Consider the following 17,413-nt stretch of genomic DNA (forward strand, 5'->3'; position numbering starts at 1 on the left):
GCCTGCTCTGCACTGCCAGGTGATTCTTAGAGGTGTGCCCTGCCCAGCTTTGTGCTGCGGCCTCTTCACTGTTCCCTTCATTTGGCAACCAGTAGCAGACAGAAGATTCCACTTCTAAAGCGGGGTGCTGCAGCCTGCAGAGGAAGGTTACTGCTAGGTCTCGGTTTCCCTATTTCAGAGTAAATTGTGAAGCCTCGCTCCGGTCTGTACAGAATTTCAAGGAGAAAACCCACTGCAGGTCTTCTCCATCTTTACCTTCTGTCACTGCTGCCTGAGTCAGCTTTGTCTGTTGCCACAGAAGCTTTGTCTGTTGCCACAGAAGTCAGCCCAGCTTGGGCTGCTCCGCTTACCCAGAGCCCTCCTTCCTCCTCGATGCAAAGTGTAAACAGCTGGGACTGATTCATCAAAATTCAACCCGAGCTCAAAATGCTCTATTAAGCCCCTGCTTTCAGCTAAAGCCATCAATAATTTGTTAGAACTACAATCTCATTGCCCAAATCTTTGTAGGGCAGGGCTTCTCCATTGCTTCTATGCTTCCCCCAGGAAAGCGATCTCCCACCCCGGCACCCTCATTACACAGAGCAGGGCTGGGCTGGAAGCCAGCGAGCTTCCACCCAGCTGTTGCACTGCTGAGCCTCCATCCACAGCCCTTATCTGTGAGAAGCAGCACGCCTGAGCTGGCAACAGGGAGACACAGGCCGTAAAAAGGCTCCAACAAACCGAACGCATCACAAGCAGCATTTTTAAGGGATGGCAGGCAGCATTTATGAGCCTTCAGACTTGTGTGTGAGGCCTCAGTAACAGTGCATGAGTGAACTGCAGGCTAACTGCAGGCTAACCTCAGCCTGCACCCCAGCCTAGCGCCTGCTGCAAGGACTAAACAAACACGAGTGACGTGAGATAAGAACAGTGATTGTATCTCTGATTTTTTCAAAAGATTTGAGAACTCAGCCAAAGAGGAGACCAGAGGAAAGCCCTCCCCATGCTCTGGAGCCCAAGAAGAGGCCACGTGGCTGCATTTCAATGCGTGTCCCATTCTTCCTTCTTGGGGGGGGATGGGATGTCTTTTTTTGCACTCTTTGCAGCGTGCAGTTTTAAAAGCATGTAACTAAGATAGATGAAAGTGTGGTTCTTTGGAAGCCACGCTGCATCTGAGTTAGTACCTGAACCATCAACTCTGTTCTTAATGCATAGATGTATTCAGCATTCTTAATGACTGCATTATTTACTTTCCAAGTTCTAAGGAATTGACCTCATTAATTCCAGTGAACTTAAGTGGCTCTGGTTATGAAGCTCCCATTAAAGGCACACAAAGCTAGGCCACGTTTAATTAAGGTAAAGGTAAGCATAGCAACACATTTGTAAACCACTAACCCACACCCTTACAACAGTGTTCAGCAGAAAAGCCTGAACGGAATCAGAAAACATCCCTGAGGTTGGAGATGACCTCTCAGATGAAGTCCCATCAGCACCTGACTGCTGTGCCCACTGACCACATCCCTCAGTGCCACACCTGCACCTCTCAGAGCTGGGGGAAGGAAGGAGGGAAAAGTCAGCACTGAGATAGAAGCTCTAACAAAACCTTTTATAGACTGGACGTGTATGAGTCTGATTATCAAAGCAGCAGGGAAATCAAAGGCAAATGAATTTTGGGAAGATCACAATAAAGAAAAACACATATGGTACTGAATGTTCCAATCATCACAGAGCGTTACTGGACACAGTTCAGCTAAAGTGATGAATCAGACACCTGCTTGAATGGGGGAAAGCTATGATGAAGAGGAGAAGCTCCAATTTCTTCCACACTTCAAGTTAGGAGTCAGAGGAAGCTCCAGGATGGTACCCAGCACAGAAGCCAGCTATGGGATGCTCACAAGACTGGAAATGTGTAGCAGTACAGTTTCTAATAACATGCATCAATCCCTGCCCACAGAGAAATGAACTGAGGATGCTGAAGTCCAGTGGTAACAACTGAGCTGCTACACATGCAGCTTTTCAAGCCAGTGCCCTAAAGGTGAAACACAAACAGTTTGTAAGAGGGTTTCTTCATTTTACTGCTATTTGATGTTAGAATACCTAAGGCAGCCAAATGTTTGGATCTGAAGCCTCGTAGCCATAAAACTGTCAGTCCTAAAAAAAAAAAAGTCACAAGTATCACAAAAGCCTCACAGTAATCTCTTATTAGACCATGCAGGCTGGCATGTTTACTCTTGTAATAAACAGATTAGGATCAGTTTTCCAATTTTATTGTAGGAAAGCACATAATAACTTTTGCGTAACCATTTATACTAATCTCTGTGTGACTGAAAAGTACTTCTTTGCTCTTTGTTTAGCCACTAGCCCTCCTTCCCCCAGAACCTCTTGCTTTCCTCCAGGCCTGCCAGAAGTGCTGTGTGTCCTGCTCACCAAGTTCTGCTCCTTGCACCAGCTCCCAGCATGAACAACCCGTGTCCTCCCCCAGCTGTCCCAACTCCAGCACAGCTGTACAGGGCACATCTCAGGATGTAGCCTGCAGCGATTGGCAGTTCCACTTGGAGATTCATTTCCTACACCAGGACAACAGCACTTCGGAATTATTTTTGCTTTTGCTAAAAAAAATTGATACCAATGCACAAGTTTCTGAGAATTACAAAAGCATGGATTTATGTGCCTCAACATTTACATAGTAAATAGCTTCAGCAGAAAACCCAGAGGCCGGGAAGAGACTTTGGCCCAATGCAGTTATTGCTGGAATGCTGACTGAGAATTGTCTTTGTTGATTCAATATAAGAAAAAAAAAAAAAAAAAACAGTGTTTTCTTGTAACTATCCTGAATTATCTGAATAACTCCTGTATTGGTCCACCTGCTGTGTAGCAGAGGAGCCCAATTGTTCTTCATCAGCTTTACTTTTATGGCTGACGTCTGGTTTCAGTACCTTGGAACACAGAATATCGTTTTCAATTTTATCCAACAATCCCACAAAGGTGTTTCTTGTAGTGTCAGACTTCACCTCCTGGCAGGTTTGGGCATGATGTACACTTTGACAGGTTTGCTGAAGGGGATCGTCCCCTCGATGCCGCTTTCTGGCTGCGGCAGAGCCTCCGGGCTCTCATTCCAGGTGGATTTGGCCATCTTGGCTGCTGCTTTGCTCCTGTTGGAATTGTAGGCCAGCAGCAGCCGCACTTCGATCTGACACGGCTCTGAAAGGAGAGAACAGAACAAACCATACGTGGAATCACGGAGGTTGAAAAAGACTGCTAAGATCATCAGCTGTCAGCCCATCGCCGCCGTGCCCACTGACCACATCCCCAAGTGCTGCCATCATCAACAAGCAATGCTGAATGTCTGATCACACAGACTGACCGGATGGAGCACAATAAATTACCTTTTCCCACAGTTACACCACAGCTCAGCTAACAGTTCCCTAAAACTCATCGTTCTGCCACAGCATCAGTTCTAATCTGTAGCTTTCAGTCACTGCTTCTGCTATGCAACAGTTAATCTATATTTTGTGTTTGGACGTCCTCCATCGTAAGCCCATACTGTCCTCTATGGTCTTAATGAATTTCTTTTTCATGCATTGAGGTAATTTGCCCACTTTGTCAACTGACCCTGTCCTCTCAGCCCCTCCCAGCTTGATTTCCTCACCACCTGTGAAATGCCTAAGCACCAATGTCAAAGTTCTTAACTCAAATAACTGCTAAGGGAACAGAACAGAATCCCATAGGTCCCCATTTGAAGTGCCCTTCCAGCACGCACTGCAAAAGCAGAAATAAGGACCAAGTTCAGCTCCTGCTGCGTTGGCAGAACCAACTTTTAAATCCTGATACTCCTGACAATTCCATTTTTCTTCTCCAGAAATCAAAGACAAGCAAGGTGAACAAACGCACCATGGAGGTGCTACGTAAAATGGAGCAACTGAAAGGGAACATAGCACTGAAAAAAAATCCACTAATTAAAAATATAAATCACCAAGTCCTATTAAACAGGAGAAAGCACTCAAAAAAATATATACCCTATACTTGAATTATGTGAAGGGTTTAAAAGAAAACGGGAGGAAGGCAGCTGCAAAAAATATATTTGCTTTTGTTGTCTGAAGCCCACAAGCCAATTACTGCAGCGGTTTCATTGAGAAGTGTGAATGCCATCTATGACTGAACGTGGATGTGGGAGTCACCAGAGATACAGGGTGTTTTTTTTAGGACATTCAAAGGGCGAAAGTTTAATTAACAGTGAAATTATGCTGTTGAACACACACAGTTCCAAAGGTTCTCTGCTGTGCTCAAATACCTGTCAGATCCAAAACAATGAATGACAATCAGTTCATTAGGACTCCTTGCCTTTAAATGAGGATGCAGACCTGGCTCCTACAACGAATCTTGCTCTGCACAGCTATGGGTAACACGCTCCATTTAAAAGCTCCCAATGCTGGAAGACTGCATGTGCAGCCCCTGGTGCACAGCAAGGGCCTTCTCTTTAAGACAGCAGCCCCTCTGTCACCTGCAGGACCCCATATCCTATCTAACAAGATGCCCCCACAGATGCAGGTGCCCCTGTTCACTGCAGGGCAGTTGGACTAGATGACCTTTAAGGGTCCATTCCAACTCAAAGGTCCTCTGGTAAGATGCAACTGCTCAGAGGCTGTAAGAACAGAAACCTGAGCGATGCTACACCCCCTGTAACGCCCCATGGTCCTCAAGCTCCCAAAGCTGTGGGCACACAAGAGATGGGAATCACACACTCCCATCTTTCAAATATGTAGCAACACAATCCCATGAACTCGCATTGATAACATTACCTGTCCAGGCTGTGTGTGAGAGGTAGACCTGAGTTATCAGTCTGTGCCTTCCAGGACCAGGATTTCTGAAGTCAGCTGGCTTAGGATGGATTAACTGCGCTTGCCCATCCGGATACAATACCTATCAAAAAATAAATAACAGATGTATGACAACTGGACTGGGCTTTTGTACAACGTACAGAATTTTTGGGCTCTTTGTTCAAGGTCTGAAGGCAGAAGCTGTGCTTTAGCTCAGAACCAGGAGCCCAGTTGATCTAGATTTAAAGAACACATGATTCTGTGTTGGCCATTTAAACCCATGGCATGCAGCAGAAGGTATCACCTTCTTCCTCTACACTGTCAAGCTTCTAGTTTCTCTGCTGAGCAGCGCATCTGTGTATTTACTTGAATCACACCATACCCTTCTTAGCTGCAGCTTCATTGACGGTAATGATTCAACAGCAGGAAGAAAACTGAGTGTTAAATACAGAGAGCCAAAGGCATACCAACTTCTGTGGTGTTCAGAGCACCTCCTTTTGCTCCTCTTCCCAATATACAAGCTGGTGGAAGTTCACCCCCATGTTTGTCCATAGCGTGCTGGGCACACATGTGAAAGCAGTGTAGCACACACGGAGCACAGAATGCTTTCAAAGGGCTCAAACTCCCAAGAGCAACAGAAGTGAGCCCAAGGCACTATATGCAATACAGTTTTGCATGTGAGGTTACACCACAGAAGTCCAAGAGTGTTAAGGAGTACAACTGTTTGCAACCAGGAAGTATTGACATCCTCATGTCCTCATGAAAACTCCCCCCAAAACAAAATCTTGTCTGCAATTTTGTCAACTGGCTGCTTACCTGAACTTTAACAGTTCCTTGGGGATCCTGCACGTGTTCCAGCGTTGCATCCACATCCAATGCCACCACTAACCCTGATGTAAACCTCAGAGGATTGTCTGATTCACCAGTCGGCTCAATGATGTTTGCACTGGCTCTGTGGAGCTGGAAGAGGCAAAATTGTTGGTGAAAATAAAGGAGAGGAAAAAGAAAACAAAAAAGGAAAAAACAATCACTGTTGTTCTTATCAAAGGAACTATGCATGAGCTTTACATCACTTGACATGCTGCCAAGAATTAATATCTTGAATTTTAGCCTTAATCCCGGAGATGATTGGTGAGGAGAAGCGATCGCATCAAGAACCAACATTTGCAACTGAGCAGAAAGCTGCAGCATAAAAGCTTTGTGGTCCGTCACGAACTACGTGGCAGCCAAAGACAGCCTGCAAAGCTACTGCATTCTAAACTGACCTGCTCTGGAAGAGGAAGGTGGAGGAAGGTACTTTGTCGCAGCGTCGTTTGAAGAATCTTGACCACTTCTGAAGGCTTGGATGTCACCAGTCTGGGCATTAAGTCCAGCAGCTTATCTACAAAACTGCCCTGCATTTGTGGGAGCTCAGAGATGAAACATCTGTATTTAAAAAAAATAATTAAAAAAAATAAAAAATAAAAAATGAAGTCCTTATTTCAACATTTTCAGTGGCCCCATTATCTTTAGCCAAGCTGATCTTTATGGTTAGTTACAATGACAACATTAGATATGGAGATTCCACTTCTGATGCACTCTCATATTAAAATAATTTTGGCTACTTATTTTCGAGTTGTCAACACCAAGGGCTTTGGAGGACACATCTCTTAGGTCCTGCCTCAATACAGAGCCCAGCAGGGAAGACTTACAGAACAAGCTAGAAATGCTGAGGTAAATAAAACCCTATAAAAACACACTCATGGCATCTCACTGCTGTAAGGATTTATCTATATGAGACTGCATGTGCAGCTGTAACAAACACTGTTTTGATAGCAAGAATGCTAATTGAATGAAGTGACAGGTCACAGGCAATTCCAGCACTCAGCATTCAATCCCTACGTCTCAAGAAATAAACACAGTCAGGTGAAAGTGCTGCTCCTATTACTGCTGCCTTGTAAACTTCTGAGATCAGTACATCTCAGGAAAGACACTCATCCTTTATGCTGTGCACTTTCATCCTGCTAACCCAACAGCTGACTTGTTGCAGAATGTAACCACCACGTGAACTCTCTGACCTCCCTGGAGAATGGTTTTGCTCTACCAATATCTGTAAGGGAGTGTTACATCTGTACCCTGAAATCTTAACAGTAAACTAGAATCAGTTAAAAAAAAAAAAAAAAAAAAGAAAGCCAGCTCTGGAGGTGAGGAACAGAAAACAGAATTCATTTTATATCAAGGGACAAGAGCCTCTCAGATCATCCAGTATTGTTCTTTATATAGAAGCAAAATCGGTCTTCTCCTGTACATCCCCACATGCAGAAAATGCTGTTAGACTGACTCCCTGATGGCTTATTTGTCACTGTTAGCAACATGCCTGCCACATTCAGCAGGACAGCTTTGTAAGCCTAGTAAAGGCTTGGTGCGATCGGTGAGAGACGTGACGTGCACCATTCCTGCAGGTGAGCAGCCTCTTGGGCAATGGGCTCTTCTCTGCTCATTAGGCCCAGCACTGTGCTGTATTTCCACCTCCAGCTGAGTCCAGAAAGAAGAATAGTGGACTCGCCCCCTCCTCCCACCCCCCCAAAAAAAGGAGTCTCTGCTCATGAAGCTCTACAAGTGAGATTCTCCAAGATCCAATTCATGCTCTACACAAGTTCAAACTCCCTAAACAGAAGCTTTGGCAAAGGCAGAGGAAAATCACGTGCTCCTTTCTATGTTCCAAGAGTGTGTAAGCAGCACCTTGTGCCCTTGTGCTTCTGTGATTGCCTCTACAGAGGCAGCACATTTCTACTGCTCTGTCATGCGGTGCAGCCAACATCTGTCATGCTGAGGCTGCACAACCTACACAGGGGGATTTTGTGTGTACAGGCATTTCTAGGTGACCTTACAGCTAAGCAACAAGCTCTGCCAACGTTCAGATTCCTGCTTATGGAATTCATCGCTGCTGTAGGGGTTGCATTCCTAAGATAAAGTGATGAGTTTTGCTGATCCTGAGGTCTAACGAGAGGGAAAGAAAGGAAGGAAGTGAGCAGTTCTGCTCCCTGGCTACCAGTGGCATATTCAATACCAGGTTACATGTGGAAGAAATATCATCAGCTTCAATACAAAATACAAAAAAGCACAAAGAGAAGAAGCAATGCTGTTTCTCACCTCTGAAAGGAATCTACTTCCTGAAGGAATTTCTCACACATCCCAAAAAGGGGTTCCACCCTGCAATGAGATAACATTGCTTGATCCAAAAATAAAATAAGAGAACTGGCTCTACAGCCGTAAGCATTTGAGTTTTGAAAATTCAGTTCAAGCTCCTAGAAACTGTAAGACCTTAAAGACAATCTGAGACCACAAATGGATTTCCCACAGGAGAAAGAAAAAATGAACTGTCATCTTCTCCACACCCATAACCCCCTCCACAATACATCCTTCTCATTCGCATTCACAGGCATTAAGTTCCCAGAGCCACTGTTGCAACACAAACTTTTCACCTTTAAAACATAACAGATCTTATGGAACTCTATGACAGCACAGCAAATCAATGCCAACAAACATATTTATGTTCTCCTACGTGCACTGAAGAACGAACTCAACTTCATTCTTCAAATGCTCATCAGCATTTCCATGGTGTTTTAGGCGTCTAATTTAGCCTTGCTGCTTCTTAAAACAAAGCTCAAGGATACAAAGCTTGCAGGTGACCCTTGGCACCACCCTTACCCTCTGGTGGTGCGTGCAGTCACTATGAGCTGTAAAGCTTTTGCTTGCAGTCTCATGTGGTGGATGATGACCACTTGTCTACTTTCCACACCGCTGTACATGAACTCCATTTTGTAAGTTTCTTCCAAGATCTGTCAGACAACACAAACAAACACAACGACAAACCATCAGGCTCAGTTAACTGTTGCCCAAGCACGGTCGCAAGATTCTGCACTTTTCCTCACGTGAGGAACCATAAATCCATGAGCACCATTCTTGTCATGAATCATTTCTTGGTGCGAGGCGGTACTTCATACTAAAAGATATCAAAGAACCAATCTGTGACTCCTCACCTGAAATCCATCGCTCCCTCTCTTGGCAACACACCCTGTGATGTCGTATTTTACATTTCTGGGCTGGAGCTCTCACCAGCTCCTGCTGGTTGCACTGGAATACAAACCAAGCAGCACAGCAGAGCAGCACCAGTGGCTCTGCTCAGGTTCAGTTTCAGAGCCAGACTAAACAGAAACAACTTCACATTCAACAACACCAAACGTGCTGCAGCTAGAAATGGGAACCATCACAAGGTAAGCATCCTCCTGTGCTATTTTCGACACAGTTAAAAGCTTAGACAGCATGCTGTGGCTTTACTGAACACCACTGCATTCAGTGTAACCACACAGAAGCAAGGACTTTATTTAATAAAGATCCCGTCACCTTGCTTGATGGAAAGTGATCTACATTCACAATCAAAACAGATAAACCTTCCCGGGGGGGCTCACACACTACTAAGAAGGGCACCCAAGAAAGACAGTTCAATTAGAGAAGATTTAAGAAGCTGATAGGCTTTTGTATCTACTCATCTCCGGGGACAATTGTCAACAGCAGAGAAGGGTTTGATGCACAGCAGTAGCTGCATCTTAATACATTTTAATTAACTGGAGGATCAAAATGTCAGCGTGGCTTCCCAGCAGACCCACAAACTTGCTTTTACCCTAAATCCAGATTATTTAAAGCTTGCTTTCTCATTTCTTTATTTAAAAAAATAGTTTTGCTTTGTTTTTTTTTTTCCCAGGATCAGCCAATCAAATACCAGAGAATAAGAATAACCTGGATTGTGTGGAACTACTGGAGCTCATTTACCACAGTCCCCTCCTCAAGGCAAGTCTAATTAGCCCAGTAACCCAGAGCCCTGTGTTCTGTGAACACTTCCATGATGAAGATTCCCCACTAACAGTCTGGGAAATCCATTGCAGCACTTAACAACAGTCACGGCAGTTTTTGCTACCTTGCATCTACTCAGAATTTCTCATATTCCAACTTGTATCCATTGTGCTTCTTGTCCCACGGCAGCACATCTCAGAAGAGTCCTTGTTTGTGCAATCCATATCCTCAGATAAGGCAGTGGTGTAGGGCAGTACATCAGCCTCAAACCTTCCCCAGGCTGAATGAGCCCAGATCCCTCAACTTTTCCTCGCAGGAAAACTGCTCCACTCCTCAGCCACCTCAAGGCCCCCTGCTCAACTCGCTGCAGTTTGGCATTACCTTCCTTGGATGGAGATGAGCACATCACTGCTCCAGATGTGATCTCCTCACAACCAAGTGGAGGGGACAGATCACTTTCCCAGATCTGCTGGATAAGGCATGCATGCTCTGACAGCCCAGGATGCAGTTGGCCTTCCTTACTGCTTCACGTTCAACTCCTTGCATACCAGGACTCCCATGCTGCTGTCATGAGGCTGCTGTCATCCCCTTTCTTCAGTCTGCTCCAGATCCCTTTGAACAGCAGCCTTGCCCTCCAAGCATACAGACCAGCTCCTCAACTCAGTTTTATCCACAGGGTTGTGGAGGGTACTCTGGACTTTGTGCCAGTATTTGCAATGCTTTAAGCCAGGCAGTCTGGCCAATTTTCCATCCACATTATCATCCATTTATTGATGTGGAATCTTGCCATTTTGGTAATAAGTAATGGGAGGCTGTGTTAAAGGGTTTGAGAAAGTCAGGCTTTGTGACATCCAATATCTAATGTCTACAGCACCAGTGCCATCACTGTGGAAAGCAGTAAGGTTGGTCAGGCATAATTCACCCTTCAAAATGCATTTCAGCTGATCCCAACCACCTTCCTGATTTTCATTTGCTCACAAATGGCTTCTAAGAGGACTCACTCCATGGAGTTCCCCAGAGGCCAACAGTCCACTGTTCTCCAATCTTCTTTCTCATTACTCTGGAAGATACGTGGCATGTTTGCTTTTTTCCTGCGGTCCTAAATCTTCAATTGCTATTTCATTTGATCTTTTGAAACTGAAAGAAATTACTTCACTTTGGGGAACTAGGATTGACTTGGACAGGCTACAGCATAAAGTCAGAAACACTTTAGTACTGCAAGGCCATGGAGGCTGGAATCCAAGGACTCGCCTTCAGGTGCTTCAGCCTCACCTGTTTTGCTGCAGCAGATGCCAACGCATTCTGTTTCAGGTACAAAGGAGCTGCCACGTTCCACAGCTTCTCCTGCAAGGCCTACAGAAGAAAACCATTAAAAAAAAAAAAAAGGGATGACAAATAATCATTTCAGTCTGAGCACTGTAACACTGTGCGAGATAAACAGCACTTGGGGGCATGCCCTGTCTCTGCTATATGCCAACAAGCTGTCAGAGAGCAGGCTAAAGGTTTCTTCTTGCTTTTAAACACAGTATGGGAAACCACAGCTTCCAAACTACACATTTCTGTATAAACACCCACATTAAAAAAATCCTACACAGAGTTGGGAATAACGTTAACCAAACTATGAATGAAAGACTGGCTAAGCTGCAAATTTTTCAGTATTTAAGGATAATATGCAGTCACTGATCAGAGAAATTATAACCCATTATCACCTTCTTGAGACTAAGAGCAGGGCATCCTCAGACTGCACCCCTGGAACTGGAATATTGGAAACAATAACTGTCCTCAGAAACACACCCACACAGCCAGTATTCCTCAGCCTTCCTGTTGACAGCTCCCACTCCCTGCTCCCCCAGCAAGATCCTGAAGTTACTGAGTGCAACAAAGCTGCTGGTATTTGTACAAAAGAAACCCTATTTGCTCTTTGGTTTATGTTAAGAAAGGATTAAGAAAGCTTGACTGGAAAGAAATCTACTGAGAAGGGTGTACTGGCATTGGTGTTCTCTCTGTCACACTGAAATTTCTAACTCTGTGGCATTAAAACTCACTTCTAATTTCAGCCACATTACTCGCTCTGTGTCACTCATGTATTTATTGACTGCTCTGCAGCTCAAGCAAAGAATGTTTGGTGCAGTGTTCACCCACTTCTCCCAAACAGAACACTCATCTTTGCCAGAAACACAAACGTTCACGTTCTCTTAGCTAAGGCAGGATGGCTCAGTCCAGTCAAGCCCTGGAGAAAGGCAACAAAGCCGCTTCCCAATGCCAGCCCTCTGCATGGACTGCACATTCTGTGTTGATAAATCTCTGCATTTCATAGCATCAGAGACCAGCATGGGTTGGAAGGGACCTTAAAGACCATGCAGTTCAAGCTCCTGTGATGGGCACTGACACCTCCTGCTGCATCAAGATACTCAAAGCCTATAACAGCTCTCTAAAATACTTTTTCTGGGTTATAAACGTATTCTGAGGATTTGAGGGCTGCTGTAACACATCCCAACTGACAGTTACACATTCAGCTAAGAAACTCAAATCACTTTTGGTTTTACACAACAAAGCTTTTACCTTATTTCTCTTGGAAATTCATTTGTGAGGTCCTGCTTTACCTACCTGCAGGTTACATTCAAACACCTTAAGAGTATTAGGAAACTCAGGTAAATTGCCAGCTTATAGCTCAAGAAGGAAAGCAAAACAAAAATCCAGTTTATGCTTCAGCAAGGAGGTGACTTGGAAGAGGGCTGCTGTCACAGTATCAAAATAACCACTTCACCTGCTTATACAAAGCAGACAGGTCCTTTCAACACTGCAAAGCATAGCTGATATTTCCCTCACTCAAGTCTAAAGAACTGCGCTGGCACCGGTGCCAAAAATGCTGTCTACAAAACACACTCTGCAGAAACTCCACTTTCAGGGGCAGTTTTACCAAAAGCATTTTGGTGGTCACCAGCAGAAAGAAAAGCACTCTCTCAACGTGAAAGGCTGCAGAGCGGTTTTCCACACTGTGACTGTCAGAAAATAAACTCTGCACTGGCACAGAAATGCAATGGTGCATTCATTACTGAAGTTACTTCATCAATTCTCTGCCCCAGAAGTGAAGCAGATGCCCCAGAAATCCACCAAATCTGCACTTTCACCAGGGATCAGCTCTCAGCTGATCACCACAACAGTGTGCAGCTGACTGGGACGTTCTGAAGCACAGCCCACGACACCCTGCTGAATCAGACCTTGGTGAGGAGCAGCTGACACTGAAGGTACGTCGCAGTGAAATCCGCCATCCCTGCCAGCTCTGACTGCAGCTCCCCAAGCCTCTGAAGATCACTGAAATAAACAACAGAGGGAAAGAAAGCGTTGAGACAGCAAGTAGGTTAATCTAAATGCGCTCAGAATGCAGCAACAGCAATGCTGAGGCCAGCCATTCCCGCATCTTGTTTTTCCTTATCCCTGGTACGAGCACCACAAAAAGTAGGAAAGCATGCACTACAAAACAGCTTGCACCCTGGGAATTGGCAGCTCCTTTTTTCTTAGAGGCTGACACAAGCGCAGCAGTGCAAGCAGTAAGCCTGTCAACCCACACTGCTCTGCAGCCCTGTGGGAACCAAACAGGGCAGCAGTTCCAGATTTAACTTAAAAAAACCCTCCAGGTTTCTACAGCAGCCAATGACCCATTTGTGTTCCGCTGCTGGGAAATCCAACTACTGATATTGGGGAAGGTTGATTGGAACATGGTGGGCTCATGCAATCAAGCACGTTTGAGGTATGGCCTTTCAGTACCCAAAGGGAGCCTATAAACACAAGGGGAGCCAACTCTTTGAAAGGGTAGATAACTGCAGGACAAGGGGAAATGGTTTGAAGTTGAGGGAAGGAAGATTTAGGTTGGATGTCAGGGGGAAATTCTTTACAGAGAGAGTGGTGAGGTGCTGAAACAGCTGCCCAGAGAGGCTGTGATGCCCCATCCCTGAAGGTATTCCAGGCCAGATTGGATGGAGCCTGGCCTAGGACTAAATGTGAAGTTGGTGGCCCTGCATATTGCAGGGGGTTGGAGCTTCATGGAGCTTGAGGTCCCTTCCAACCCAGGCCATTCTGTGACTCTGTGATAGCTGCCACTGTAAGACAACCTTAAACCTGAGGAACAGATACTCAATTGGCTGCTGTGTGTGGACAGGCTCCTTGGTGCTTAATTCCCACACCTCACAACAGGGAACAGTAACAATTTACACCAGCTCCAAAGCACCACTCTCCTGTGCAGTACACAGCTGTGCACGTGCCCATCTCAGACAGGACTGCTGTCAGATTCTGGATGCTCTGCCAAGAGAGAACCTGTTAAAAGCGTTTTGTGCACTGGATGCTGTGAGATGATGTTCTGGGCTGTGCACCATAGCTCTAAAGCAGCTGCAGATAAAGCACGTTGTTTTCACGGTCAGGATTTCTACTGCAGACGGGTGCAAAAGCAGTTTACAGCTACACATATAAAAAAGGTGGCAATGTAGGGAAAAAGGGAAAAGCCTTTTCGGGATTTCGTGTTCCAAATAAGGGATCTGAGCCTGTTTTTCTGGCTTTCAAAAATAACTCTCTCATCCCCTCTGCAATGATCCTTTTCAAGTGTTTTGTTTGTCTAAATCAGCTGAGATAAACGGAAAAGGCAGAATAGGCCCCTCATGTATGCAACAGCAGCATGCAATAATACTGTGTATTTCAGGAAAATCTCTGAATTCCTAACTCATGAAGAATACCCAACCCCTTTATAAGCAGGACTGATGAAAGGAACCCAGCAAGGCAGAAGAAGCAGCTTCTCTCCCATGCAATCAGAGGCCATGGGGCCTGGAAACCGTGAGACCAAGGGGGGAAAAACCCTTCTCTCCATCCAAAACAAAAAGCCCTGTGTGCACACGTTACAAACAATCTGACCAAAATGAGAGATGTGCAGGGACAGGACTGAGAATAACACCGATCTTCAGAACTGACTTCAGAGAAGCTGCAAATCCTGACTCCTCTGATGAGCAGCCTTACCGAATGGTGAACTCCAGCAGCTCCTGGATGCCCTGCGGGTCGAGGTGCTGGAGGTTGTACACCCTCTCCAGGCTCTGGTGCAAGAACTGCTGGGAAGGGTCCTCATGTGGTGCAATGCTGGGAGAGATGGGGGAGGAGACCAGCTTCCTACCTGGCAGCTAAGCATAGACAAACATGACACAAGAGACAAGTCTACCATCAGTAATAGCACTGCAAAACGCTGCTGTGTTATTTAACAGCTACCCACTGAGATCTCCGACTTCATTTCTCAGATTCAACATTTATGCCAGGGCTTTATTGGTTAATACTCTCTATTTAAAACCCACTCGTAGCTAGAGATCTTGAGATTAAGTGTCAGTGTGCCTTTGAGCATCCTCCTCACCTACGAAACAGTGGAATCAGAGGAAGACCACATGCAATCAAGTTCATCAACTGCACTAAGACTTACAACTGCCTTCAGTCCCACCTGTACTTCCATGCAGGAAAAGCATGCTCTAAAGGAGCACGAAACGCACCACTGCCACTAATAAACTGTTTAGGTGAGATCTAAGTCAAATCATAGAATCCTTGGAGTTGGAAGGGACCTCTGAAGGCCGTCTAGTCCAACTCCCCTGCAATGAACAGGGAACCACAGCTAGATTTGTAATACGTTCAATGCTGTGAATTGTTAAGCGTGCTAAACGTTGTAACATTGACAAAGGCTGAGCTCCCCTTCCCCATGCAGTGACAGCTCCTGGGAATCCTGCCTCCCAGCATTCTTTTCTAGCCAGCAGAGCATGTGTTATTCCAGCTCGAGAGCAATAACATTTTTCTTCAACAAAATATTACCAAATCCATATCGTAACAATCTAATATTTGGCTCTCCCCACCTAAGGTACGTTTCAATATTCACTCACTGGTGCTGAGGGGAAAAAGAAATCCAGAATCAAATCATTACCCGTTGGCAGACATGGAAGAAACCAACAATACTCCCAACAAAGCAAAAGCCTTGGTGGTTCAACTTACTCGTAGTGGAGGGACCAGATGAGAGAGGCTGTCACGAAGATAGGCGTAATGTCTGAACGTGTGATCAGAAAACAGCGCTGGCATTGTTGGGCAACTTTTAGCAGCATTGAAAATCAGAACCAGAACAGCAATGTCTATTGAAACGGATTGTCAAAGAAAAATAAACAACGACCAGAAGAGTTCTTTGGGGATGGCGAGGCCAATAGCAATAACTCAACAACCCTTTCTTTGCTGGTGGGTCTTTAGTAAGTTCTTCACTGCTGGAGAATGCTGAACAAAACCCAAGGAGGCAGCTGTCTGAGCAGATGCAGCTGAAGTACAGAGTGCAAACACTACAGGCAGGGCCATATTGGAGAAGGGCTGCTACTGCCAACGGGGGATGGCTCAGAGGCAACACACAGGATAGGAGCCAAGGATCATAAATGCACAACTCAATAGGTGGAGCTTTCCCTGAGGCTCACGCTGTGCTTACCAGTTTGGCACCCAAACACTTAAAATTAAACGTTTGCCTCTGAGGTTTTGAAAATCGCTGCAATTCCTCCCATGCGAACACCCTGAAAAGCATCATAGAATCACAGAATCATTTGAGTTGGAAGGGTGTTTGAAGGTCACCTAGTTCAGCTCCCTTGCAGTGAACAGGAACATCTACAGCTCGATCAGGTTGCTCAGAGCCCAGTCCAGCCTGGCCAGCAGAATTAGTGAACCAAATAACACCATAGGACAAAGATTCTGGAATGGGAAAACCTTTTTCATGGTCTGAGAGCCACAGAAATACAGAGGGCAGCCAAAGGCTTCAAGCAACAGGTCCAAAGGCTGGGACATTCACCTGCAACAGCGTGCCCCAAAACATAAGATCTCTAGCAGGAGTAAAAAGATTCCAATGCAAAGCAGACGAGGTCAGGGCACTTGCCTGCGCGGAGAAGAAATAGGTTCAGATACACTCCTAAGCACAGCAGAGATGTGAACGTAATCTCTTATCTCCTGAATATATTCTCTATCTGTGGGCTACCAAGCATAAAGACTTTGACTTGCCAAACCAGTTCCTCTCCTTCACCCAAAATCCCTTCCAGGTTTTCAGCTGAAGTGATTCAACTTCACTGTTGATTACGATTTGCTGGCCACTTGGAATCTAAAATCCTCACATTTTTAACTACCAGTTCATTCACTGAAGGCCTTCCTTGTCGTTTCTGGCTCTCAGCCTGGCTTCCCAGAACACCTCTCCATAAAACATGGTGGCGAGTTACCTCCAGAACATTTCTAAACTAACATCCCCTGGATTCGAGCAGAGAGGTGGTGGAGTCTCCATCCCTGGAGGTGTTCAAGAGCTGCAAAGAAGTGGCCCAAAGGGAAACAGTGGGGATGGGTTGATGGTTGGACGAGATGACCTCAGAGATCCTTCCCAACCTCAACCACGCTATGATTTTAAGGTGCACTGAGGTAAACTAGAGCTTTTCACCCCCCAAATTCCTTAAATCCCAAACTCCTAGGACAGATGTATGACACAGCTATCCGAATAAAGATTAACTTCCTCTCCACCTGATCCCAGCCCTTGTCAATCCTCACAAGCTATTCATTTGATCTGTTAGCTGGTGGCCTCCGAATGGAGAGAAAAACAAGGAGCAGCGTGGCAGTTCAAACGAGCTGTTCCCATCTAACATCTCTCAGCATGCACCATAAATAACAGCACGTTCTGCAGCTGCACAGAAAGAAAGTGAGGAGAATGAACAATAGAAAAATGGTATTTCACATTTCTGAGGCATCTCCCATTGTTAAGA

The 17,413-nt window shown here is 45.4% G+C and overlaps 1 protein-coding gene across 2 annotated transcripts in view; it reads right to left on the bottom strand.

Annotated features, from left to right (window-relative positions):
* Window positions 1-2,224: 2,224 nt before the first annotated feature.
* The window catches only part of INTS4 (integrator complex subunit 4), a 33,741-nt gene continuing 18,552 nt past the window's right edge, over window positions 2,225-17,413 (bottom strand). For both annotated transcript variants that reach the window (XM_042862439.1, XM_042862440.1), the window contains exons 14-23: window positions 15,639-15,772; window positions 14,634-14,791; window positions 12,851-12,944; window positions 10,902-10,982; window positions 8,487-8,617; window positions 7,929-7,988; window positions 6,062-6,221; window positions 5,613-5,756; window positions 4,779-4,899; window positions 2,225-3,180 (exon numbers count right to left, since the gene is read on the bottom strand). In XM_042862439.1, the coding sequence (XP_042718373.1) occupies window positions 2,987-3,180; window positions 4,779-4,899; window positions 5,613-5,756; window positions 6,062-6,221; window positions 7,929-7,988; window positions 8,487-8,617; window positions 10,902-10,982; window positions 12,851-12,944; window positions 14,634-14,791; window positions 15,639-15,772 (1,277 nt within the window). In that variant the 3' untranslated portion in view covers window positions 2,225-2,986. The remainder of the gene's footprint in view (window positions 3,181-4,778; window positions 4,900-5,612; window positions 5,757-6,061; window positions 6,222-7,928; window positions 7,989-8,486; window positions 8,618-10,901; window positions 10,983-12,850; window positions 12,945-14,633; window positions 14,792-15,638; window positions 15,773-17,413) is intronic.

This window comes from Lagopus leucura, unplaced genomic scaffold (genome assembly GCF_019238085.1).
Source record: "Lagopus leucura isolate 7727_CA_CO unplaced genomic scaffold, USGS_WTPT01 Super-Scaffold_702, whole genome shotgun sequence".
Classification (NCBI taxonomy): Eukaryota; Metazoa; Chordata; class Aves; order Galliformes; family Phasianidae; genus Lagopus; species Lagopus leucura.